The 25,573-nt window shown below is 54.4% G+C and overlaps 7 protein-coding genes across 7 annotated transcripts; 3 read left to right on the top strand and 4 right to left on the bottom strand.

The window, feature by feature from the left end:
- Positions 1–5,921: 5,921 nt before the first annotated feature.
- Positions 5,922–8,192, top strand: CTHT_0016230 (uncharacterized protein; the record flags this gene model as incomplete). The annotated part of the gene is made up of 2 exons (XM_006692063.1): positions 5,922–5,933; positions 6,678–8,192. The coding sequence occupies 2 exons, from the start codon at positions 5,922–5,924 to the stop codon at positions 8,190–8,192; spliced, it is 1,527 nt and encodes a 508-aa protein (XP_006692126.1).
- Positions 8,193–9,244: 1,052 nt separating this feature from the next.
- CTHT_0016220 (uncharacterized protein) lies at positions 9,245–12,688 on the bottom strand (the record flags this gene model as incomplete). Its single annotated transcript, XM_006692062.1, has 5 exons — positions 9,245–9,470; positions 9,529–10,283; positions 10,334–12,208; positions 12,263–12,608; positions 12,669–12,688. 5 exons carry the CDS (start codon positions 12,686–12,688, stop codon positions 9,245–9,247), a joined length of 3,222 nt encoding a protein of 1,073 aa, XP_006692125.1.
- A 361-nt stretch (positions 12,689–13,049) lies between these two features.
- CTHT_0016210 (putative translation release factor) lies at positions 13,050–13,793 on the bottom strand (the record flags this gene model as incomplete). Its single annotated transcript, XM_006692061.1, has 4 exons — positions 13,050–13,134; positions 13,183–13,443; positions 13,522–13,733; positions 13,791–13,793. The coding sequence occupies 4 exons, from the start codon at positions 13,791–13,793 to the stop codon at positions 13,050–13,052; spliced, it is 561 nt and encodes a 186-aa protein (XP_006692124.1).
- A 579-nt stretch (positions 13,794–14,372) lies between these two features.
- On the top strand, positions 14,373–18,036 carry CTHT_0016200 (putative RNA-binding protein; the record flags this gene model as incomplete). Its single annotated transcript, XM_006692060.1, has 4 exons — positions 14,373–14,387; positions 14,864–16,589; positions 16,640–16,819; positions 16,871–18,036. 4 exons carry the CDS (start codon positions 14,373–14,375, stop codon positions 18,034–18,036), a joined length of 3,087 nt encoding a protein of 1,028 aa, XP_006692123.1.
- A 1,191-nt stretch (positions 18,037–19,227) lies between these two features.
- CTHT_0016190 (uncharacterized protein) lies at positions 19,228–20,201 on the bottom strand (the record flags this gene model as incomplete). The annotated part of the gene is made up of 2 exons (XM_006692059.1): positions 19,228–20,090; positions 20,156–20,201. 2 exons carry the CDS (start codon positions 20,199–20,201, stop codon positions 19,228–19,230), a joined length of 909 nt encoding a protein of 302 aa, XP_006692122.1.
- Positions 20,202–22,091: 1,890 nt separating this feature from the next.
- Positions 22,092–24,128, top strand: CTHT_0016180 (uncharacterized protein; the record flags this gene model as incomplete). The annotated part of the gene is made up of 2 exons (XM_006692058.1): positions 22,092–22,344; positions 22,648–24,128. The coding sequence occupies 2 exons, from the start codon at positions 22,092–22,094 to the stop codon at positions 24,126–24,128; spliced, it is 1,734 nt and encodes a 577-aa protein (XP_006692121.1).
- A 232-nt stretch (positions 24,129–24,360) lies between these two features.
- Positions 24,361–25,095, bottom strand: CTHT_0016170 (uncharacterized protein; the record flags this gene model as incomplete). Its single annotated transcript, XM_006692057.1, has 2 exons — positions 24,361–24,995; positions 25,071–25,095. 2 exons carry the CDS (start codon positions 25,093–25,095, stop codon positions 24,361–24,363), a joined length of 660 nt encoding a protein of 219 aa, XP_006692120.1.
- Positions 25,096–25,573: the final 478 nt, after the last annotated feature.

Raw genomic sequence — 25,573 nt, 5'->3', positions numbered from 1 at the left:
GGGATGGCAGAGATTAGGCCGTACTGAGGCTCTTCTGGACTTCAGCAACTACCTGGAGCAGAGAGCACTGGTAGATCATCGTCCGGCTGGGAGTGGACTCCTTTATATGGTCTTCTACCATATCGTTGGGTGGGTTGTCCACTGCAGAAAATCATGATGCGTCAGGCGTTTCGTCCCTACTTGTTCTGAGTCGACACAAGTGTGTAATCTCTAACACTTCCATTTATCAAGAAGGGGAGATATTGTCATCAAGTCTCAGCGGCTAGATGGCGGAGCTAGCCGACGGAAGACACTGCAGTGATGTTTAACTGTTGAACACAAAGGGTCCCGATAGACACTGTTCCCTGGAGATAACCGATGAATCGTCCCCCGCTGGTCGGATCCTAGAACTATCCGTTGCGGACTATCTATGACCTCGATCTCTCCAAGCAAGACAACCTATTAAAATATTCAATCCCTAGTGGTGGTTACTCCACAAAAATCCCAACCTAGCATATTTAAGTTGAGTTCTAAGTGCCTGGCCCTTACTTCTTGCTCCTTCAACTCGTAAGCCACGAAACGTACACTTTGGAGCATCTATCCAAGCAATCTTGAGCATCTAACCTGCAAAACCAGACTTCGATACCTCCTAGAGTTGACAAGTACACACTGACTAAATGAGGAAGGCCGCTATCACTAAGCTGGAATGGGCTGAGGTGAATTTCTGGGGGCATTGTGTGGGGTAACAATACTCGAGCTCCTCTATCTGCCTGTCATTCATTCCGTACGACTTACTTGCTCTACGGTCTGTGCCATCTTTCAGAATCTTGGGTTGTGCTATGTCAGTGCCCCCTGAACACTATGGACACTATATTCCCGTCTTCCCTGCTCTTCCCTTCTTCTGGCAAGCTAAAACCTAACGGTGGAGAAGTGAACCGGCATCCATCGATTCAATAGCCCTCATACCAGTGTAGGATTACTCCCTTCGTGTCGAAGAACTCCCACGAAGTATGTTATTGACCTGCACAGTAAACTCCGGCCTTTTTCATACTTACATATGACGTCCTACAGTAGTGATGTCTCATCCCCCCCCCCTCATACCACCCAAGTCGGGCACTAACTTCGCCTCATCTCTGGTAACGACCGTTTGGCATTTCGCAGTGACCGTTCGCTCCGTCTTGCTAGCAAGCCTAGTCTATCACAAAAGCAACCTCTTCCCACACTTTATGTATTACATACATAGCGCCGACGTGGGGGTCACTGTCATAAGCAATCTGACCAACCACTCGCTGCATTCATACTCTGCAGCCTGACTGATGTGCATACGAGCCTGTAGGTTGTGTCCCACCTTCTTAAACAAAAGCAAAGCACTAGATGTTTGCCCGTGGTACGACCCCCACGCCGCTTTGTTCTGCCGGACACAACAATACAACACTACAACACTACGAAATAGCTGTCCACTTCTTGAGCCTCTCCAGTACTACCGGGAGGTGCCATCGGAGTCCCGGCAATGACAGGCCGGTTCGGCAGCGGGATCTCGGCGCCGGCTCCGGATGGTGCTATTCCCTTTGGAGAGATAGCGTACGTAGGAATGCGGCTGCGGATGTTGAGCGCCGAGATTTGGGGTGTCGGTACATGGCTATAGGAGGGATGCAACGGTATGTGTAGGTAATAGTAGAGTGGTAAGCGGGTGCGGGTTCCTACATCTCCTGAGTATATAGTATATAGCTCAATGAAAGTTCCCGGCTTGAGCAAGACACTTGACGCCAGCCAGGTCGGGGCTTGATGCCTATTAACTTCCATGTAACTTTTGCCGTTTCTAGTGAGCTTTTTAAGTTTCAGCTGGGACGGATACCAGCAGCAACCGTCCGCGATCTGTCGCACAGTGACGTGCATGCATGTTCGTATCGACTGGTAGCCGTGCCTTGGCTCATTTGTGTGTTCCTAGATTCGAAGCATGATTCAAACCATGATGCATACTTAACGGATCAAGGGAATATGGATGGAAATGGACCCACTGTCAAGCAAAAGTCAAATAACTGATAGATCGGCAATGTCTAAGAGCTGGTTATAGATGAGATCGACAGCAATCAAACCAAGGTTGACCTCCCAGAGATCTGGTGATCAACCAGCTCTCAATGTTTGCTACAGACGCAGCTCATTATTAGACAGCACACACAACCTAAGTAGTAGTTTGCAGGTTGTCACAGCATCTCCTCCACAAAATGCACATGTCGTAGTGCAAATCGTGGAGAGACCCAATCCAACTTTAAGTGACGGAAATAGCCGTAAGAAGGTTAAAGATAACACCCACTTACCGCAAACTCCCCCAATAGCTAGGCTGGGCCGGGTTTAAAAAAAGCACTTTTAGAGCACGTGGCCTCAGGGCAAGCTTGCAGGGCATGAAGTCACCATCCCTTTTTCGTCTCAGCTGTTGTACCACACCCCGGCTTTTTTCTTTTTTTTTTTTTTTCACTCTGACGTAGCATGTAAAAAGCTTTTTCTGCGGTGAGCATCGGTCAATTGTCACCTACCTTTCTCGGTTGGTCATCTACCCGAAGGATCCAGTCCAGCAAAACTGGAGTTTGTCATGGGCTGCCTCTTTACTTGCCTTTCCCAGGCCATTGTTTGTGTGCAACCTTACCTAGGAGCAAAGCCTTCCAAAGCCAAGTCAAGTAACAAACAAGGGGCTTGGGGCAAGTAGGCAGGCTTTTTCGAGATGCCTAAAGGGTATACGAAGTACGCTGGGAGGTGATGAGACGGTGCCATGCTACGCTCCTCCGGGCGATGGGAGAGACAACGGGAAAAGGTGAAGCAGAGTGCTCCGCAAAAGGTGTCGTCGAGGCCGGCAGTGCGAAGAAAAGTAGTTAGGGTATCGGGCCGTCTGCGGCTAAACTTGGATGTTTCCCAATGGTAGGTTTCGCTTACGCACGAGGGGCGCCGTTGGGGTTGGCGGCGCTACGCGCTTTGGGGGGGGGGGGGAATTTAGGGGTCGTGCGGTGTTGGCGGTAGAGTAGAAAATGTTTCAGAGAAAGAGTGAAAAGTGAGGACGGCGCAACTCTAGAGAGCGGCTTGTGAAAATGAGATTATCGTCCTGGCAGCTTACTCAAACACCGAACTTGCCGTGCCGTCTCTCTTGCCGGGAAGCTCATGACGCTCTGAACCTCGGTACGAGGACGCGACGGACGGAAGGCGGGCAATGTCGGGCAACCCGGTTCGAGGCAATTCTGATTTTGGACAGACACGGACAACGGACGAAAAACCTCCCTGGTCGATTTGGTTTGGTCTGGGGCTTTTTTAGAGGGTGAAAGTGGACAAGACTAGGGTTGAAAACGTCTCGCGTCGACATGGGTTTTGGATGGGCCGGGGTGGGTCATGCCCGTTGGGGTGAAGCTTTTTTGTCAAAAAAGAAAAATTGTGAGGCAAGCTATGATCCGCAACCGGGTGATCATTCTCAAGAGAAGGAGTTCGAGACTCGAGAAAATTGTCGGAGGAGCCATCGGAGGAGTACCCCGAGAGACGGAGCCGGTCAAGAGGTAGGCCAAACTCGGTAAGCGCGGTGAGCGGGCGAGCTGGCCGGATGAGGTTTGTCTGGCAGTAGTCGGTCAGAGAGAAGGGTGTGGTGGTGTGGCTCCCGGCTGGAGACTGGACAACAAGAGGTGCCAGCGGGACGGGAACAACCTGCGCGTTCGCAGCTGGCTCGCAGAACGCTGGCCGCTGGGGGCCAAGACAACGCCGCTCTGGGCCCAGGATTTGGGTCCAGGTGGGGCCCGTCCCACGTGAAATCCCGGCTCTCAGGGTCTGTTGAGGCACGGCCCCGGTGGAATTGCCAGAACAGGCGTGAGGTCAAGCCAGGTCCTGCTGGCGAGTGCGAGGTCAACGGCAAGGTCTGTCTCTGGGAGCCTTTGCTCGCTTTCGACCAGCGGTGTGGGTTGTTGTGATGTGTTGTCTGCATGCGATGCGATTCAATAGCGACGTTGTTTCGGTCGCATTGCCAAGCTGCTGACAAAGCAGCCTGGCTTCCATCCGCTGCGGATGTACGATTTTCCTGAGGTTAAATGAGCCCGCCACGTAATAGCGCAACGACGTACATACGTGGACGGAAAGGCTGGGCCGCGGAGACCTGTGGGATGATTCAGGAAAAGACGGAAGTGATCTTAGGCCGAGGCCGGCTGCGGCCGAAAGAGTCAAGTGGAAATACCTATATGCCTCAGGCACAAAATTGGATTGTCTGCAGGAGCGGTAGTCCTGATCGACGAGGAAGACAGCGATCCAAACGAGCAGGAGCGACAGTGGACGGGTGCATTCTGGGTAGGCGCGCTCGGGCGCCATGACAACGTGACGGCCCGACAGGTGACAGATGGTAGGCACCGAGCACCAGAATGAACCATATTTGGGGATTGGAGACTGGCCTGGAGGCTGGGACACGGCAGGGGCCATCGGCCACCGTTGACGTGGGATCGATGCGATGGGTTGATTCCATCAGCCTTTGCTCCCAAATGGAAGGGGGTCGTGGCCAGTCCTTTCCAGCTCTTCCGTCCCAGACCAGCTAGCAGGGTACGAAGCAAAACGGCGCAACAGAGAGAGCAGGAAGAATCGACCAATGTGCTCCCACCCAGTACGAGATCTCGATGGTCTAGAAGCGTTTGTTTCTGCCGGCGTGAGGTTATCTGGGAACGAGCTGTCAAACGAGGCATCGTAAGCACTCAGCCCACTCTATCTCATCTCATGCATGAGCGCAGAATGCAGACAGCCCATCCCACTGCAAGGCCGGCGGTGCACGATCCATGGCATCATGGATGACCGACCGGCCGGAAGCCAGGGACCTAGCGCAACGGCCGGATCCATGGGCTCATGGCGCCCAATCAGGAAAGGCGCAAGGGCCGCAGCGCCCGCAGAGTGCGCTAGACCGTGGGCACGCTAGCGGGTCGTGATGGAACCCATTAGCATGCTTCTGGAAGACTTCTTAAAGGGGATGCCACCGGCCTTCAGCCCTGCATTGCTGTGCAGCTGCGAGCGCAGGAGCGCTCTGTGACCCCCCCCCCCTTCTGTCCTCAATACCGGGCCGTACGACCCCTCTTACGTTACGATACCCTTAGAAATCTATTGATCCCTCAGCCAACCCTCGCATCATAACCCTCGCGCTCGATTACGGAATATACCTACCCCTCCAGCGCAAAGCGCGGGGCTTGCATCAGACGTTCCCCTCTCGGCACAGAGTCTAGACAGCCCACCCACCACTCCCCTCAACCGCTCGACCCCTCGACCCCTCGCTCAAGCAAAGCACACAAAGTGGACGGCGCTACCATGCCTCGCGATATTTCGTTCCGAGGGTGATCACCTCAACCGAATCCCGAGCCTTCTGCTTCTGAGAGTAGGAGTTCAACTGTTCTTTTGACGTCCTCATCCTTTCCCCTCTGTGCCCCTCCACACTCTTATCTTTTCAACTTCAACCTATCGTCATCCTCGCCCTTTTTTTTTTCTGTCCCGTTTCGCGCTCGCATCTCCGGCACACCCAGTCGTCCTGCGCAGCGAGCGGGCCACCCAACATCACACGACGGCGATCTCTTGGAACTCCTCATCTGAGACATCTCAGATCCCTCGCTCTAATCACCCCTCGACGCAGCCCGCGCATGCACAACACCACTGCAAGACTTCCGATTGCCCGTTTCCCGTTTGCTCTTGCGCAGACTCGACCTCACTGCAGTCAAACGCAGCCCGGCAATATCCACGCAATTTCTTCGTTTCTCCCGTGCAGCACAGCATCGCCGCGGCGTCCATCGCCAATCGCCGTGTGCTGCATCTCATCGCTAATTGGGCTGCTCCGTGACGGCGTGCGCCATGACCGAATGGATAGGCAGAAGCATTAAGCCGAAGCAGAGAATCAGAAGCAGAAGCAGAAAATAGACGCGCGACACTCGACATCCCGACCTCAATCCATCATGACGTCGATCGTAAGTATACACACTGCACCCTACACCCTACGCCCTACACAGTATACCCTACACTCAACCCGACCGACCCGAACACTTCGCGAACGCCCCACAACACCCAAAACGCCCCTTTCGGACCCCGATTCAGCCGGTTGTGCATGTTGCATTACAAGCTTCTGCTCCCTGTGTAACCCATCCTGCTCACCGCCTCGCCGGCAGTGGTCCGGGCCTGTCTGTGCAGCAGCGCAGCAGTAGCAGCCACACGGCACCTTGCTCAGCCTGGCAGAGGCAGACCGCATGTAGCGAGCGTCAGCCAACGCCAGCCAGCATCGGCGAGGGCCAGCCCTGTGATCTTCCCTAGGTCGATTGCTTCCACGTGCGGCAAGATACCTTTGCCCGGAATGCGCAGCATCCTTTTCCCCGCGCTCCCGTCGCTCCCGTCGCTCCCGTCCCAACGCACGCCATGATGCCGGCTCCCCAATGGTTGCCCGTCGCTGCTGGTGTGCTGCGTTCCAGCCTGCTAACTGCTAGATTCTGGGCGCTGGCTGATGGTTGATGACTGTCGGCTCCGTGCCATCTGATGCCTCTTTTGCCCGTTCCCGTTCCCGTTTGCCTAGCCAACCCCCTCCCCCTTCTCCCCCCAATATATCCCCGACTCAGTCAGATCCCCCCCCCCAACCTTTCCCCCCTCCCCAGCCCTATATCCGTCCAAATGTCGACTTCCGATTGTGAAATGCGACTATCATGCTAATTGCTCGTCTCCAGCTCTGTCTGGCCCACTACTGTGAGCTTCACGGGCCCACGCCCTTGATGGTTACAGAAGGGCTGCCGGTTCCCTGCAGCATATGCAACGACGAGGGGTTCCTCGGTACTTCGCCCACCGCTGATTCCGACCGACCTCGTTCGAGTTCTCCCTCCAGACACCACGCCGACTCAACAAATCTTCCTAATATTACAGAAGCGCTTCGTCGCATGAGCTTTGCTGGCCAGCAGCGAAGCTCCTCTACTCCCGTCTCCGACCAGGAAGCTCGCGCGCGCCGCGCTTCCATTCGCCAGGCAGCGCCGGCTGCTGCCTCGACCTCCTCTTCGGCGATCGAGACACCTCCCCAGAGTTCTCCACCCAATTCGCAACAACAGCAAGATTCGCGTCAAGAGTCGGGCTTCCGAAAGACCTATGATGAATACGTTACAAGACGCGCTGGGCCCTGCGAGGGCTGCGCGTTAACGTTGCCCAAGCAACAAGAAGCAGGCAAAGACGTCGGAGCCGTGGTGCGCCCCGATCGCGGGCCGACACTACGAACCCGTGCGCCATGCGCTCGCGTGTTTACCGCCGTTGGTACAACTAGTACCTCCTCGCCTTCTACTTCGCAGTCGTCTTCGTCTGTACCATCCGAAGACGAGTCTACTTCCCAGCCCCCCCGCGAGTCTCCACGACGCCACGGAACGACCTCCTCGGTGGCATCACGATCAAGCACCTCGAGCACATCGACCAATGTCCACACTCACTATATCGATTATACCTCGACCCACGAGCCCATAACCCCATCATCCTTTTCTATGGTCCGCGCCTCATGTCTTCGCACATTGTCCCTCGAGACTCTGCCCCGCGCCCCAGCAACAGTAACTCCATCCGCTGGCCCTGCTATGCCCACACCAGGCGGTTCGCCCAACAACTCGGCCTACGTCACGACTCACAGCATAGGCGCAGCCGCCTCGGGCGGCTCTATCTTCTTCGGCGACCAAAGAACCGGCTATACTACCGCCTACATATTCCGAGTGCCCGATGTTCACGCCCGAGGTCATAAGCGAGTCTATGCCTTCATGGCTCTAAGCACGCATCCTGAGCCCCTCGCCGTCAAGACCTTTCCGTTCCTGTCGGCTGCTTTCCGCGACATGGCCGCCTGGATTCAAGAGCTTGCTGAGGCCGAGGCCGAGCGCGCTGCCGCTGCCGCATCAGGCGATTCCTCAACAGCCTCTGGGTCTACGGCTAGTAGTCCAATCATGCCTGGTCCTGGCTATGGGAGCTTCACGTCAGAGCCTGCGCCGCTGCCGAATCCCCCGCCTGTAGCTCCCGCCGGCGTCACTGGGAGCAGTAGCTTCTTGCTCGCTTCCGGGGGCGGGCTGTCAAGACGCATGGGTGGCGGCTTCGGTGGAGCTGGGGGCATCGCACTGAAGCAGAGGGGTTTGGCTGAGCTTGTGGGCCTGCCGGACTTCTTTTTTAAGCTGCATGTGGAGTTTGTGAGGTTACTCCTGGAGATTGGGGTTATGGTGGGCAGTTAGCGACAGTCTTGATGGCCGAGTTATCATCAGGACGTCGCCTGGCCATTGAAGAATGGCCCGGCATGTAACATTATGGACATTGGCTCGACCTTTCTCGAGTGTGTTTTTTTTCGGCTTATTTTTCTTTTCCTTTTTTGTCATTTTTGGGTTTGGGATTTTAAACTAAACCTACCTACCTACTTACAACGTATTAGACGGCGGGAGGTATGGGTTGAACTTTTCTTGGTTAACTTCAACAGTTTACTGTGTCAGTATCAGTCAGTCTGTCGGTCTGCATTGCGATACCCCGCTGGGCCAGCTAGTTGGGTTGGTTTGGCACGCATTTACATCCATGCATACATTGGCATACACAACAGCGAGCAAGCGACGCGTTTGGACTACGGAAGGAGGGAAGGAATCTATGTGTGTATCAGTGGAGGAGACATAACATCTTGCTGCATGGGAGCTGCTGCTGACTTTGGTTTGACTGTTTGACTGAAGCAACTTGTTCGAGACATGTACACAAACTAAGTGCTTCCAACCAGGCAGTTGGGAACCTCAGGCAGTCAGCTGGTGCAGCTAGGGATGAGTGTGCAAGAAAGGAATCATGTAGGTTTAGCTTATGGTAGTTACCCTGCCTTGTCTGTCTGACAGGTCAGAGAGGTTATAGTCTAATGGGTAATGATAATGGTCGGACAATTTGGATAGACATGGTATATGTGTGCTGAATTTTGGTTTGTTGATCCTTAGTCAAAGACAATGGATAAATATCCCTGAAGTTTTGACGTCCTTCGGTAATATACTAGCACCTCATGTACGCCCATAGCTATGAATCATGGGCTCTTAACTAGCGAAAATGAAGGGAAGGTCAGGGTATCTCATTTTCTTTTTTTACTCCCAACACCTTCTTGACACTTGTCTAACCTCTTGCTAGATAAGTAAAGTGAAAGCAAACTCTTGCATGCAAACTTAAAATCAAACAAGAACAATGGATCCCAACCTTTCAATGCTTATTACCTGGCCCGTCCTTTTATCAAACAACACCACGAAACCCCGTTACTCAGGCCGTATACTCACCTCCTCTTCTCCTTCTTGGCCTTCTTCGATCCCCTCTCCTTACCCTTCTCCATTTTCTCTAGCTCATCTCGCAGCGCAGCCATCTCCTCGGCCTTGCGCTTGGCCGCCTTGGCCGATGGAACGCTCACGAGGGTGCCGTCCACCTTCTTGCCCGACTTCGCGGCGCTGGCGACGCGCTTTTCGGCCTCTTTCCAGGCATCGTCGTCGCCATCAATTTCGTACCTGTACGGTAGGCGTTAATATCAGTCAAGCTGGGTGATAGGTAAAGAGATAAACGTACTGATCTAACGGAAGAGAATCAATCAACTCCCTCTGCTTCTTCCTCAGCTCCCTGAGCGCCTCATCGCCACCCTCATCAAGCTCATCCTCCAGCCGCTGCTCCAGGGCTTCGAACTTCAAGCCCACGACCTCATCATCATGAATACCCATGGCGTTCTCCTTGCTCACGCCGACCGTCTTGTTCGGGTCAGGCAGCTCGGCGGCAATCGCGCCAGACACAAGCGCGCCAAAGTGTTGTGTCACTTTGCGCATGATCTTCATGAAGATGGCCAGGACCTGCGACCCAGGCAGGTTCAGCTCCGTCGCGAGGGTGTCGATGTCCTTGCGCTGCAGGCCCAGAGCCAACAGGATGGCTTGTTGTAGGCCGGAGAGCTTGACTGCCTCGCGCAGGCGACCCGTGAAGTACAGTTGGGCGATGGTCGGCATGAGGTCGAGCACAACGTGATAGTCTAGCAAGCCGTTGGCATAAGACTCGAGACGCTTGTGGTCGAAGGGGGTAAAAAGCTGGTCGAGCTCGGCCTTGGTGAGCTCAGTAGGGGCGTTAGAGGGGTCGAGCATGGCGCCTGCGTTGGCAGACTCCTCGATGGTGAGTGCCAGGATGGAGGGGAACTCGCGGAACTTGTAGGATAGCAGCGAGAGGAAGCGTTTGTGGAAGTCAGCTGCAAAGGCGCCAAGCCAGCTGGGGTCATTGCCGTCTTGGAGTGGCCGGATCATTACGCAGGTGTGCTCACCGGTAAGGTCGTTGGCGGTTTGGCGCTGGAAATTTGTCAGTCATGCTCCACGCTTTGGGATACGAAAAGACCTACCAGGTAAACTGGCACAAACTGCGCACGCTTCCAGAATTTGTGCAGCTGCTGGGTTAAGCCATAGCTGACACCGACGTAATCAAGCTTCTCTGGGCGACGCTCCGAGAGCTTGGAAAACAACGGAGGCAGCTCGTGCATGTCGCGCACCTTGATGTCGTCGAACAGACTGCCCTTGCTCAGCTCAGCGTCTGTGACCCGTGGAATAGACCGCGGCACCTCAGCAGCCGCATCCTCTGACAAGTCGGCAAACTTGCCCTCATAGTAGTCGACCAGCAGCTGCAGGGCCTTGGAGCCGTAGCCCATGGACATGTAGTCTGGGTTGGTAGCGATGCGCACGATGCGGGCGCCAGACAGCGAGGCAAACTCATCGTCCTGGAACTGCTGGCTGACGAGCCAAGGAATGAGATCACCAGCAGGCTGTTGACCGCGGCTCAGGCTCTTGAGGATACTCTGCTTGCTAATTTTGCCTTCTAGAGACACTTGAATAACACATAGGGGTTCGGGCAGACGGCCTTCCTGGATGGGTCCGGTAAGGACGAAGAGCTCGTGCGCGGGGGCGTCGCTCATGAGCTGCAGGTCGTTGGGCGAGTTCTTGTAGTGGCTGGCCACGTACAGAGCGACCATTTGTTGCAGGAACTTCTCAGAAACTGGGTGGAAGGAGAAGAGAGTGTCGCGGTTGACGTGCAGCAGCTCGCACTGCGACGGGTCCGGGCAGCCGGTTGTGCTGATCTTCGACCGCGGCAACGTCGCGTCCAGGCAAAGGAGAGTGTTGAGCCACTTCTCAACGTTGTCACCCTGTGCGTAACGGATTGGTTCGGAAAGAGTGATCTCCTTGAGCGAGCGACCGCCCACCGAGGTTGTCTCTTTGGTCGCCTTGAGCGTGGATCGGTCGACCTCGACAGCGTTGCCACCATTCGGGTTTGCGCCAGCTCTCGATTGCTCGCGCAATTGCTTGATGAGCTTCAGTGACAATGAGCGGCCGGTGCCCTCGTAGCCGCTGATGGTAGACGCCATAAACACCAGGTACGGCCCCATCAGCTTCTTGACCAGTGGCAGTGGGATCGCAGCAGCTTCGTCAATAACAACCAGCTCAGCCTGACCCAACACATGAGCATCCTGCGGCCGGATGTACTGGATGGTTTGCCTGTGGTTTCTGTGGATGTTGACACGCACGATCGCCTTGTTGAACTCGGGGTTCGTGGACTGAATGATGGTGTAGTCGGCGTGGTCCTTGTAGTCGAGGGCATCGAAGCCCTTGAAAACGAATTCGAACAGTGTCTTTAAGTTTTCGGGCGACGGCGACGTGATGAAGATGTTGCTGTAACCATACGCGACGGCCGCGGCTATGGCGACACCCATTGCGGCTGATTTGCCGCGACCACGGGCGGCGGTCAGGGTGACGGTATTGCGCAGCGTCTTCTCGGCTATCGCATCGACGAAGGTGAGCAGCGCCTTCGCCTGGTCGACTGTGCGGGCCAGCTTGATGAGCGACCCGATCGGCTGTGTATCCTCCAGCTCGTCCTTGATCTTCTTCAGCTCCTTGGCCGCAGGACTCAGCTCCTCATCCTCGTCTGGCGGCGGCAACGGCTTGACGCCCTTGCCTCCAGAAATTGGAAGTACGTTGAGCTCGTCATCAATGACGAGACACGACTCGCAGCTGCCGAGCGACAACAAGAACCGTTCGTTGAAGCGGGCGATGACGTCGTCATGGGCCTCAGTCCGGTAGCGGGCGTGAACATCCATGGTCATGGTGTAGAGCTGCTTCAGGCTGGTCATGCCCTTGAGCAGTAGTACGACCAGGCCACCGCCCTCGACCGTCTCAATTGTGCGCGCAAGGATGTTGGGCGTGATGGCCTCAAAGTCTTGGAGGATACACTACGGCCGTCAGCACACCCATACACTCGAGTCAATCAACAAGTGCCCACGTACCATGCCGTATGTATTACCCAGGATTTTGTCGGTCTCTTTGTAGTAGCAGTAGCGGATGTCGTTGAGTGAGATGAAGAGCTCAAAGGGATCAGCCTGGTTTGGCTCACGGATGCCACGCTTGATTTCTTTCTTGATCTTGGCCTCGCGCTTTTTGCGATGGCTGGTGAATCCGAGCAGCTCCTTCTTGTAGGCCCACAGCACCGATTTGTTTTGCCTCACGTCCATGCTGGACATGATGTAATAGAGGTGAACAATGGCTTCCTTGGCGTGGTCGCCAACGACGACGAAGAAGCTGCGCTTCTTCGTTTGGAGGCCATTGCGGATGAGCGTGGGAATACGAGAGTCGCTAGAGAATTTGTCTTAGTTTTATGCAACTTCATCAATTTGAGTGATGATAGGTGCTTACACTGTCTTTTGTACCGTCATGGTTGCGGCTCTCGAGGACTGGCGTCGGGCCAATGGTCAACAAAAGCCATCGAAAAGCAGATGGAGGGGCCAAAACTGAAGAGCATAGGCCGTCACAATTATTTTTCTGCCGGGCGGTGTGGCAATCTTCAGAAAAGCTCCACTTACCGCCTGCCGAGCGGTCTTGGCGCAGACCCTGCCAAGCCGCGAGGGGGGGCCAGCGAACAATGCCATGGACATCCGAAAAGGCTGAGTCTTGAGTTCAACTCAAGTTCAATGGTCTCTGAGATTCAGCCGTTAATTGGGTTTGGGTCGTATAAATAGCAGCATTACCTGAGTTGCCCTCAGTTCAAGAGTTCATGCTGTCTATGTCGCTGATTGCTCAGTCATCGGAGCCTCTCCTCGCCGCCTTTTTAGCGCTCTTTGCCTTTTTACTTTGGAGCCGCGACTCCCTGGCTTTCTTCTCTCTGTTTACTGTTAGCAAAAAGCCTTCGTGGCCCTGGAAAACAACCTACAGCTCTGCATATTTTTTGTATTTATCTGGGCTGGTTTCGTTGGGGACAACTGCACGGTAGATGGCCTGGATTTCCTCCCAGAGCTTCGACATGTTCTCTGCCTCATTCAGGCTGCGGCTACGTTCCGTCTGGGCCTGAAAGACCAGGGCGTCACTTCGCTTGGAGTAGTACTTGGACTGACGGACAGCATCATGCATAATCTTGGGCAGATAAGACAATAGCTGGGGGAGGGGCCATGCGGTGATGGCCTTGGTTTCAGTCCTATGATTGTGTCAACCATTCTCTGTGTCCAACACTTTCCGGTCTCTTCGTCTCTCAGAAACAAATTATGGTACGAACTTGTTTACATGCTGCCCACCAGGGCCGCTAGACCGCGCATAGGTGGTCTGTCCCTGGGGCAACTGATTGATTGTAAACTTCTCTTTCCATTTCCTGGCCTCCTCCAAGAGCTTCTTGTCAAAGTCGGCATCAAAGGCTTTGTGCTGCTTCAGGCGCCTTTGGATTGTACCGCTGAGTAAAAAACAGCCCCGGTTGCAGACTGCTGAGAACCCCTGATCAAGATACCATGGCTGATGTAAGATTTGGCGATGCAGGTTGACCATAATTACCATTGCGTGCAGCTTAGGACCTCAACACATGAGTCTCAGATGGGATCGTTGCCGTTGTGATGCGATGCCTTCAATGCATCAAAAGGAATCCTCTGGTAGCTTAATTGTGAGGTTGTGCTTGGCTGTGCACACACAGTGCGAGATAAAGTAGCTTCTGTGTGGGTCACAACGCGCTTCCAAGCGGACCCTCCTAACTCACGGCAGGCAGGACAGAGCACGCCTGGCCCCTGGGACTTCTTTCATTGAGTTGGCCTCCAATTTTCGGTCCCCAAAACCCATTTCTTGAGCAGCTCTGGAACCTCGCGCAGGCTTGGGTCTTGAGAGCACCCTCAGTCAATATCTGCAACATCCGAGAGAATATCTCTCATTCTATTCGACAAATTTCATGCTGGACGAGGACTTACATAGTTTTCGCTGAAGTTTTACCAGCATCACCCAAGCAATTTTACAGACCAACATTGTCCCAAGCACCATTATAGGGTACAGCCGCCAGAACTGTTCGCGCGTCTCTCGCTGGCAGCTGACCTTGTAGTGGGCCTTATCAATTCCCACTGTTCTTTTGTAGCACTGTCTGCGGTTGGAATGGCTTTCTTCTCAGTTCCCCAATCACAGGCCACGCCCTGCAAACGAGCAATCACTGAATCTTCTTTCTGGCACTTTCACTGCTAACGACCACCTGCTCCTGCGGCCAACCTTGTCCCAGACTCGTAGACAACCCGAACCCTTATCCAACACGGCACAGCACAGCAGACATAGCAAACGAAGCGCAAACTCTGGCGAAGAATCACAGGCAACCCACCTGCAATTGAGACGCAAGGCTCCAGACCCCAGGTCCGCGCTCCAAGCCTCACAAGGCTCCCACTGTCCCAGCCAGCATTGCATTTTTTTTCGTCGGGTCTCGCCTGCCAGTTTTCTCTCGTAGCATTCAAGAGGGAGTCACTGGAGTTGCAGCTTCGTCGAACCAACCCCATTGTTTCGTCGAACTGCACAATTTCGCCGATTTTTCCCCTTACCAACATCAGCCCCGACGAAGCACCATCACAGCATCGTCTGAATGCTAAACTTTTTCGCAGCCTGAGCCCGATCGTCTGGAGTACAATAGTCGCATCTACACCTTGTATCCGGCACCATTCAATTTTCCCTCTACCAGCGCTATCGCTAGCGCCTGGATGCAAGACGAAGAGGAACAATCACCCAGAATTGTCGCCGCCAGCCTCAGCCCGCTCTCTCCCAAGCCCATATCGGTCCAGTCGATTCAGAACACCGTAGTTTCCAAGCTCCAGGACCAAGCTGCGACCGCCGAGGCCGCTGCTGCTGCCACCGTCGCATCGCCAGCCCCTCCCCCTCTCTTCCCGAACATCTCCCACCACCGGCCAGTACCACTACCACTCCCCTTAGCCATGGACCCGATGCCCGAGCAGCCTGCTATCGCCGAATCCATCGTCACAAATGCCGATGCCGTGTCAGACGTTGGCCGCGACGACAACGAGAGCATTAACTACAGCGATGGCGACGAGCGCGATGTGGGACAGGAACCGCAAGATAAGGCCGATCCAGATGCTGCTGCCGATGCCAACGATGACTATGCCAAAACCTTTGACTCGCCCATCGAGCCTAGCGAGAATGAGCATGAGCATGAGCATGAGCATGAGCATCAGGGTGAAGCTGACGAGGCGCAGCTAAATCAGCCCGGTGTACCAGAGGCTGCAGAATCTATGAATGCTTTCTCCGTCCCCATGACCCTCCCATTCGCCCAGAGCACCCAGAACATCCAGAGCACTCAGCCCAGCCAGGTCCAGGCCCAGGCCCAGGCCCAGACTCCAGCTGCTGCCCTCCAAATTCAAGTTCCTGCTTCTGCTGCCACACTCCAGTCGCCCTCTGCGCCGCCGGGCCTGCCAGGCCTGCCGTTCACTGCCAGTACCACTGCTGCCACACCCGCCCATGAGCAAGCCAACGGTCCCGACACGTCCTCTTCCTCTGGCGCCGAAAACCCATTTTCTGCCCCGAAGGCCAGCCCACCTCTCTCCCCCGCGGCTCCCAACACTGTGCCGTCCACCGAGGAGACCCTCGCTGACCCTTCTGCTGATGCAACCCCGGTCGCGCCCCCCGCTCCCGTTGCCGCTCCCGCGACCGCTGCTGCGCCGGCGCCCCAATCAGCCAATGAAGATGATGCCGCTGTTGATATTCAGAAGCTGGTAAACGACCTTACTGCTAAAGCTGCCGGGTCTTCTTCAGCCTCATCCAACGCCGGTCCATCCCAGGACAAGCCCAGTGCTGCGGCTGCCGTCACTACTGCTCCCACAACTGCAGCGACATTGCAGGCTACCCCGACGTCTTCTACTTCCTCCTCTACATCTACGCTACCAGCCCCATCTCATCCCTCGCTGCCCCCTAAGCCCAATTTGCCTCCTCCTCCCGCCAGCCTTCCCGCCATTCCCCCGTCCGCATTCCAGCCCCGCGGCACGAATGGCCCCGTCCCCTCTGTGCCGATGAATAGTGCCAGCGCCGGCGCGCCCCACGGCACCTATATGCCCCCAGGCGCCCCTGGCGCAGGTAATGATGGCATTGCCTCTTTGCCGCCGCACCCTTCTGCGGCCTATGGCGCCCCGTCTCATCTCCCTCCTTCCCATATGCCTAGCGCCCCCCATTATCCCCCCGCCAGCGATGCTTCTGCCCCCGGCAATTACCATCATGGTGCATCCATCAAGCAGCTTTGGGAGCAGTTCCTTGCTGACGAGAAGCGCTACACATCTGAGGCCAAGTGGGAGCGCTTTCCCGAGGGCTCCCGCATTTTCATTGGTAGGTTCCCCATTTGCCCCCGACAACCATAACTTTGCTGACTCTCGCAGGTAATCTCTCCAGTGAACGTGTCACCAAGCGTGAGGTGTTTGATGTCTTTCACCGCTTCGGCCGTCTTGCACAGATCTCACTAAAGAATGCTTATGGCTTCGTCCAGTACCACACCGTTGCCGAGGGTCAGGCCGCTATGCTAGGCGCCCAAGGCATCGAGTTGGGTGGTCGCCGGATTCGTAGGTCTCCCTGGACGCATTCACTGTTCTTACGGTAACTAATTCTTGCAGATCTCGAAGTGTCTCGTACGCAGAAGAAGAAAGAAGATCGCGACCGGTCGCCGAATCGTCGACGTGGCCGTGAGGACGATCGATTCAACGGGGGCGACCGTGGTTGGCGTCGCGATGATTACCGGCCAGGTCGTTCTCCGTCGCCCCGTCGTGGTCGGGACGGCTACGGCCGGGATCGCGATTTTGGCGGCCACGGTGAGCGCCGTCGCTCTCGTTCCCCGCGGTACGGTCGGTACGGTGATGAGTACCGCCGGCGGAGCCCTAGCCCGCACCGCCGTGTCCCGTCCGACGCGGACCGCCTCGATCTCCCTCGTCGCTTCGGTGCCGATGTCCCCGATGTGCAGTTCCTGTTGCTGCAAGAGGTCTCGCGCGAGTTTGTCAATTGGGTCCAGGGAGCCTTCCACAACCGCGGTCTGAAGACCGATGTCATGTATCTCAACCCACGGTTCCCGCGCGACACGGTCGTCCAGCGCCAGGTTGTTGAGGGCGTCCACGCCATTGTCGACCTTGACTACGCTGCCCAGTCCAAGGGCAAGATTCCTATTCAGGTCTTCATCCGCTCTGGCGGCTCTACCGTGCGCTTCGAGCTCTACCAAGACATTGACCCTCCTGTCGCTGCCGAGCTGGTCATCCGCGAGAAGAATAACTCGGCCGCTCACCTTGCCCAGCCCCAGGCTCCCACTGCTGCCCCGTACGCTCCACATGCGTATGCGCCCCCGGCTGCTGCGCCGCCTGCTTATGCTTACCCCTACGCTGCTCCAGCAGCTGCCCCTGTGGCTCCTGCACAACCTGCAGCCCCGGCTGCTCCCGACCTCACCAATATTGTTGGCCAGCTCGACAACAACGCTCTCCAGGCGCTCCTTTCCTCACTGCAGACTGCTCAGGCCGCGCAGAACCCTGCTGCGGCTGCTCACTCGGGTGTCCCGGCCGCGCAACCTACTGCTCCCGCAGCTCCTGCTGCGGCACCACAGATCGATGTGAATGCGTTGCTAGGCAACCTGAGGGCTGCTGCGGCTGCGCAACAACCTGCTGCTCCGGCCCCAGCGGCCCCCCCTGCGTATGGATATGGAGCGGCGGCACCTGCACCGGCGGTCCCGACCGTGGATGCTAGCACTGCCCAGCATGTGCAGAGTATTATAGATACGCTGAAAAGGGCTGCGCAGTAGGCGGTTATTCACTTGATACATAGAGGATCACCATGCCTAGGAAGACCGTGGGGTCGTCTTAAAGTCTAGTTGGGAGCAGTTCATTTCTCAACTAGCTCGTTGCGTAGTGCAAGGTTGCCTACTTATGAGTTGGCGGGTTTTGGGTGGGACAAAATCTTGTCCTATCCTGATTTGAAGACTTGGAACATCGGTGAAAAGCTTTAACAGTGAAAAACAAAAGGATGAAAATCATGGTTCTGGGGATCTTGGGGCCCAACTGACTGATTGTGTGACCCTTGAGTCGAAATATGGTCAGTCGGTCTAAGAGCCTAGTGAGTTGGGATGCTGGATGGATAAACGGGTCAGTAGATGCGATTACAGCCTTCCACATTGATTTTTATATCCCTTCCCATTGCTCGTTCAGTTTTCCCCTCTTTAAAATGGTATGAATGGTTGCTAAGAAATGGAGTATTTTTTTTTTTAGTTTATGCTCTTTTCAATTTCCTACGGAATGGAGGGACATATGGAAGTACCTACTCCGCGTTGCTCGGAGACGACAGCATCGTATCGCACTGTTTCATACCTCACTTACCACTACGGTAGTAGTCAGGCAGTTAGTTCACGTTCTGCTTTCTGTTGAGAAGCGAACGTGTGGAAAGTAAAAGGTTTGAGCATATGGCAATTGTTCTTGAATGATAGGATGAGCAGACTTTGATGTTGTGTATGATTTCATTGATTGGTGAATGTTTGGCAGGGTGTTGGCTGGCTGCTGTTTTTGAGAGTATGACTACTCAACTATCCAGTATAATGACAGGTATCAAGTCCTAGAATGCAAACCATATACCTATGACAGATAAGTTACACATTTGAAGTGGAAAAGAGGTGCATTGAACCGTAAGTACGACACAAGACAACAGTAGTGGTATTGTGCATTGTGTGCATCCATCCATTCCATCACAAATGTCGAAATGTTTAGCGAATATCAGTCAGAGAAGACTACAAAAGAACAGCAAAGAAAAAGCGAACACTCCCACATTAGCTGTCCCCTTCCCGAGTCACTTTCAGTATGACACAAATGCCCTGAACCATATCCCATCCTTGCCCGTACCTACCAGCAAATAATCGGATCACAAAAAACCAGATCCCATCCCATCAAATATCTAAACAATAAAGCATACACACTCTTTCCCAACTATCCCTTTCTGTTGCTGTCTACAACCCCCCAACCCCTTCAAGCAACATCCTTACCCGCTCCCTCTCCCCGCTTTCCTGCCCTCCTTTCCTCTCCGCCTCGGCAACTCGTGCCAACCACCGCCCCAACGCAACCCTCAATTCGGAGTCCACGTCTCTCCCGACAACCTCAATCCCCCGATCCACGCACGCCAGCACGACCTCCTCACCCACCAGCGCTCCCTGCCCGCCGGCTTGAATCAGCAGCGCATCGTCGAGGGAGAGGAACTTTAGTCTGCGCTGGACCTTGGAGGCGAGCAGGAAACGGAGGGGAAGGGTCCAGGATGAGCGGACGGAGAGAATAGTAGCGAGGGCGTCCACGGGCAAGGATTTAGAAGTCGAATTATGTGAGGAGAGATAACTCTGCACAGAGGGCAAGGCGCGCGCTTCGCGACGGGAGGATTCGGCCTTGCGCAGGAGGGATTGGACTTGTTTTGGGATGCGGCAGGTCAGGGGAACTGACTTGGGAAGAAGGAGCACGATGAGGGGGGTAAATTCTTCGAAGATGAGGAGTAGGAGGGCGAAAAGAGGCAGGCGCCGGACATCGTGGCGCCATCTCTGGCGGAGGAGCAAGTCTGCCCTTGTTGAGGGGTAGGGACGGAGCTTGGAGAGCTCTGGGTCAGAGGTTGCTGAAGAAGAGTAGAGGAGGCGGGTGTTGAGCCAGATGTTCTTAAGGCCAGCTTTGTAAAATTGGAGGTATGCGCGGCCAATGGCGAAGCGGTATCTCAGGTTCTCGATGGTAAACGGATCGGGTTTGGGGTGTGGTGGCGGAGGGATATCGAGGGGCGCGGGGCGAGTTGTGGGTGGAGGGTTGGCTGCTTCGGGTGAGAGTGTGTAACTTTGTGCTGGGATAGTTTTTGAATTTGTTCTATGAAGTTCTTGAGAAGGCTCTGGTGAAGCTGAAGAGTACTTTCGTGCAGTTTGGGGGAGCAGGCATCGGTTCTGAGGGCGGGCATTGGTAAGTCGATTTGAGTAGCGGGTTAGCGTCGCAGCAAGCGGGGCATTTGTCTTTGCAATTTGCCTCCAATTAGCGCGGATAATGCTTGTGACGATGAGTGTGTTCGTCATGGCGGTAATTGAGGCCTCTTGCAGCCTGGTAATTGACAAGATGGATGCTGAAGTGGTCAGTTAAAGTCACCAACAATGAAAAATCATCTGAAGCTGGCCTCAAATCGCCGGAGCTTCGAGCTCGAGCCAGGGTGTTTGTGGGGTAAGGGTCCACTGAGTCTGTGCGCCGGGAGCCAAGATTTAGCGCCTTGGCAGACCCGCTTTTCAGATGGTTCATGATTATATAAGCTCAAGCTCAAAGCTTCCAGAAGTTCTGGGTTTTCTTAGGCTTCGAGAACTCCGACTTCAATACTTAGATGTCCTGGAAGAGACTATGGGGATCTGATGGTGGCCTGATGATTTGCTATTTTGTATAACGAGCATGATATCAGGAAGAATTCCAGGAGAGGGAGCTTAATAAAACAGCACAGCTGGAGCACGCTATTCAACCTCAGTTTGAATATTGTAAGTCTTATGCGCGGGCTTTCCAAAATCAGTAAAAGGTAGGACTGATAAGATCCGCCATATAAGCATTGAGGGCCTGTTGTGAAATTTATGCTTATGTAGGCACTCGACTATGTCTAACAACATGTACTAATCAACCGCGGCTACGTGGCATAAGGCTGAGGCTGATATGCATGCGGGGGGGATGGAGCACCTCTTGTAGTGACTGTGGAGCTAGGGGTAGCCTCGCTGTTGATACCAAAGCGTAAAAGATCACACGGATCCACCTCAACACCCAAAAAATCTCGCCGTTGACACTCGAATTACTTAACTCTTCTTACAATCATGCCCCGACACTTCTCAAAGCCGTCTTCATCACACAGGCTCCCGCACTCATCCCGCAGCTCCCACAGGATGTTTAGGACAATGGTATTGTGAACTGCTCCGGCTCGCTGGGTATCGGCCCGGCCATGAGGAAGATGATTGAGGGGACAGTACAAGACCGTACTCTAGGTCTACCTACTACCTAGCAAACACAACTGATAAGTGGCGAAGCTAGAGTTAACGGTGAATGCAGACAAGCACTTAGGAGTCTGTCGGCGACTCTCATTGCCAGGGGAAGCAGCTTGAATCAAGGTGAATGTGTTTCTAACGGATATGAACTTTGCGGCGGTGAATAAGGTGTGTGATGAGTATTTACCTAAAGAGCCGAAGCCGGTATGCCTTCTATGTCAAGAGGAGGAGATTGAAAGGATAGAGTGGTTGACAATAACAATACTGGAGTTGTGTGGCTGTCTATCAGCTGCCGATGGGAGCAGATGTCGAAATCGCGTGTATCATTGCCAAGAGCCCAAAGGCGAAGTTGTGAAGGGAGAGGGATTTGAGGATGTGGAGTTGGGTTTTGGGTCCGATGAAATGTGATCTGGCGTGATTATAACAAAAACTTTCAACGAGTTTCATCTATTTAGAATCTCGAGACGATGTATGGACTCCTGAGTTACATCAAGATTCGCCGTCACCTGGAAATGGTGCTAGCCCAAAGATCTGGACCTTCGATCTAAGATACTTTGTGAGAACCACCAATCGTCGTTCATTATCAGTTCCACAACGCCAAGCCTCGAGCCAATTCATTGACCAGGGTCTTTTGAAAGCACAGAGCTAAGGGTGACTTCAGCCCAGCCTTTTTTGATATGAGCGTTCATCTTCTCTCCCAATTCATATCACAGAGCCACTGGCTCATCTTCATTCAACTTATGTGCTCACTGATTATTGGATCCCTCACTTTGTTTCATCGATTACCATTACATTTAAACTAGAAAGAAGGAACAGAGGAGAAATAAACGAGACAATCAAAGATGCTTTGGCGCTACCACTTTCTCGACCTAACCGAAGCCCAAAAACATGCCCGTCGCGAAACCCTCACCCGCTATGCCCTCTACGCCCAGCTCTCGGCCATGGTCCCCCTTTCTACATTCCTCGCCTGTCGTCTGGCCAAACGGCTTGCCACACTCGCCGTCTCACGTGGCGGGGCTGGAAATAAGGGGGCTTATAAGGCTGTTCCTAGCTCACCCTCGCCAGATGCCGTAGGGAGAGGCAGGAAAAGAGGAAGTAGGGGGGATTGGGGTGGTGCTGTTTGGGGGATGGAAAGAGGATTGAAGAGGGTGAGGTGGTGGTTGGGAGGGGACGTAGTCTTTGCGGGATGGGGGCTTGGGACCAGGGAACGTATGTCCCCCTTTTTAAAGTAGATGTGAATTTGTCAGGGGTTGACACAGGATAAACAAAACAGAATGGTTCATCGGACTGATCTGGGGCGCTTGGCTCTTCTTTTTGTCTGTTCATGGAACGGGCGAAGGTAACTAGTTTTCCCGTTCCCTCCCTCTTCTCACATCACGCCTATACTAACCCCAGCAGATTACCTCCATCTAACCAAACGCCTGGGCCTCATCGCCCTTTCTCAATATCCTCTACAATATCTTCTGAGCCTCAAATCTTCTATCTCTCCCTTAACCTATATTCTCCCATCTTCACACGAGCACCTCAATCAATGGCATCGCGTTCTTTCCCGAATCAGCACTATCCTCCTCTCCGCCCACGCGACACTCTACCTCAACTTCTTCGTGCAAACCAACCGTTGGAATAGGCTTGGCGATGGTGATGTAATCGCTGGCTTGGCCGCGATCGGATTGCTGGGAATGATGATTGGCACCGCGCTCAGGCCGATAAGGAGACTGTCGTATCGCCTTTTCTTTGTGTTGCATGTGCTGGTGGCACTTTTCATGCCGGTGTTGGTGCTCTTCCATGTCAAGCATTCGATTGCTGCCAAGATTTTTGCCATCGAAGCTCTTGTGGTGTTCGTGCTGGATCTTGCTGCCCGGAAAGTGGGCACCGTTATCGCTGATGCCACGGTTGAGGCCATTCCGGGGACAGAGCTTGTGCGAGTTAAAGCGTCCATGCCTAGGGAGAAGATCAAAAAGTTTAGGGCTGCGCCAGGCGGACATGTCTACCTCAGCTTGCCTCCTGCGGCACGCGAAGGGCTGTTGGTCCCTGTCAGCAAGCTGGTGTACGAGTTTTTGTATAACCCGTTCACCCTCGCGTCCGTCGACTCCAAAACCAACACTGTCACGCTCGTTGCAAAAATCCATCAGGGACCCATGACTTCAGCCCTGGCTTCCTTTGCATACAAGCATAAGAGCACTGCTTCGTCCTCGAGTAACAAACCTGATGAGGACACCGACTCCCTGTCGAAAACTCCTCTCGCCATCGAAGGTCCCTACGGTCTATTCCCACGTCGTTTTGCCGACCTCGTTTCGGGCAAAGTTGATCGTGTGTTGCTCGTTGCTGGTGGTGTCGGAGCGACATTTGTCGTGCCAGTCTACCGCGCACTGAAGGGTGAGGCTCCCTCGCTGCCGGTGAGGCTTGTGTGGGCTGTGAGGCAGGCCGGGGAGGCAACTTGGGCCCTTGCAGAAGGGGAAGCGGAGAACGTATTGGGAGAGGAGGGTGTTGAGGTTTACATCACTGGTGCTGGTGCTGGTGACAGCTCCAGTGGTGAAGATGCGAACATCGTGAAGGGCAAGGGCAAGAACAAGGGCAAGGCTAAGGTTAGCGTTAGGGTAGAGAAAGTGGGCCCAGCAGACAGCCAAGAGGGCGTTGAGCTCACACATGTTGTTCATGACCTTCAGACCGGCCGGTCTCTCGCTGTCGGATGGCATCGTCGTCAGAGGCCGGACTTGAAAAGGATCGTGGACGAGGTGTTTACTCAGGGGAGGAGGGAGAGGGTTGCCGTGCTGGTGTGTGGGCCACATGGCATGCAAAGAGAGTTGAGGGGATCCATTGGGAAATGGGTTGCGAAGGGAAGAGAGGTGTATTGGCATGCAGAAGCGTTTGATCTGTAGTTTTGATTCTGTATGTTAGCGCTAGGTTTCCATAGAGTTTGTAAGCTGCATCCGGGTCTTGCTGCTTCGATCACGGTACCTGAAGCCTTCTGGTGCAGTACAATACCTAGCCTATCCCGTTTTATTAAGAAAAGGAGTGAAAGCTACAATCCATAACCGTCGCAACGCCGGACCAGCCCAATTCCAGAACCGTCTTTCGCCCTTGAATCGTACATGTCCCGAGCACTTGCTCTTAATCAGAATGCTTTTTCACATCGTCCTTTTTCTGCCCAGCGGTGACCGCCGCGCTGGCAGTCCCTTCCTGACCCTCAGACACATCCTCTTCATCCCACGACTGCACATCATTATCCCAGCCATCGAGGTCCTCCTCTCCAGAGATGCCCTGTTGAGCAGGCGTAGTTGTAGCGGTAGTCGTAATAATCCCTTCCTCATGTCCATCTTCCGTTCTGCTCAGTCCACCCTCGCCAAGCTCAACATCCACATCCTCCTGTGGAACGCCCTCTTGCGGCACCGCCGTATATCGTCTCCGTCTCTTGCGTTCCAGCATCCGTTTATGGTACCACATACTCACGCCCAAACCAACGCCGCCGCCCACAAGGTTTGCGGCGACATCGAAGACGTCGAAGTCCCGGCCGTTCGGGATCCAGCCTTGAACGACCTCAGAGGCGATACCGAGACCCAGGACGCAAATTGTAAGCGTCAAATTAAAGGCCCGCCGACGTGTTGTGTCGATAGTGAAGTAGAAGAGGGGTGTGAGAAAGAGAAACGCGATGAAGTGGAGAAATTTGTCGGAGACGGGAAGCGAGGAAAGGGAGAGGGGGGCTAGGCCGAGGTAGGCGAGGAGCAGAGAGAGGAGGGCAAATGCCCCTGTTGCAGAGAGCTGTTAGTCGGGGTTGTGGGAGGTTGAGCGAGGGCAGCCAGGCAGAGGAGAGGAGGACATACCCAGGATGGGGAGACGTATCCTCATTGTGATATGGATGGGTTGTCTTGAGATGGTATAGAGAATCGAGCGTCACAGATGGTGAGTACCTATCTACGTCGCGCATGCAAACTGGCAGATCACAGCTTCGAAGCTCGGCGCGGAGCTGCTGATGTCATTGTCGCATGCGGCTGGGGTTGCCGATCTGGTTCTTAATCTCAGCGCCGTGAAGGTCTTCGCCTCTATCACAGTATAGGAGTCAACTTGCGCACTTGCGCATCAATCAATCAGCCACGGTCGGTCGGCCGGGTAGAGATTGAAATAAGCTGAGGGAACAGCTGCTGGTCAGTCCTGAGGCTCGAGTGCGACTCCTGCATCAGATCGCTGAAACTGAAAGTGGCGCGCTGTTGTTCGATCCATTGATTACGGAGGGCTGCTGACCGTTGGTGGGGCTACCGAGGATGCAGTGGGGCATGTAGATGGCTCAGGCATGCAAGAAGACGAGGTACCCAGGTACGTACCAAAA

The sequence above is a fragment of the Thermochaetoides thermophila genome (genome assembly GCF_000221225.1).
Source record: "Thermochaetoides thermophila DSM 1495 unplaced genomic scaffold scf7180000011815, whole genome shotgun sequence".
Classification (NCBI taxonomy): Eukaryota; Fungi; Ascomycota; class Sordariomycetes; order Sordariales; family Chaetomiaceae; genus Thermochaetoides; species Thermochaetoides thermophila.
Note: the sequence above shows the minus strand (reverse complement) of the source record. Positions and strands in the feature narration are given on the sequence as shown.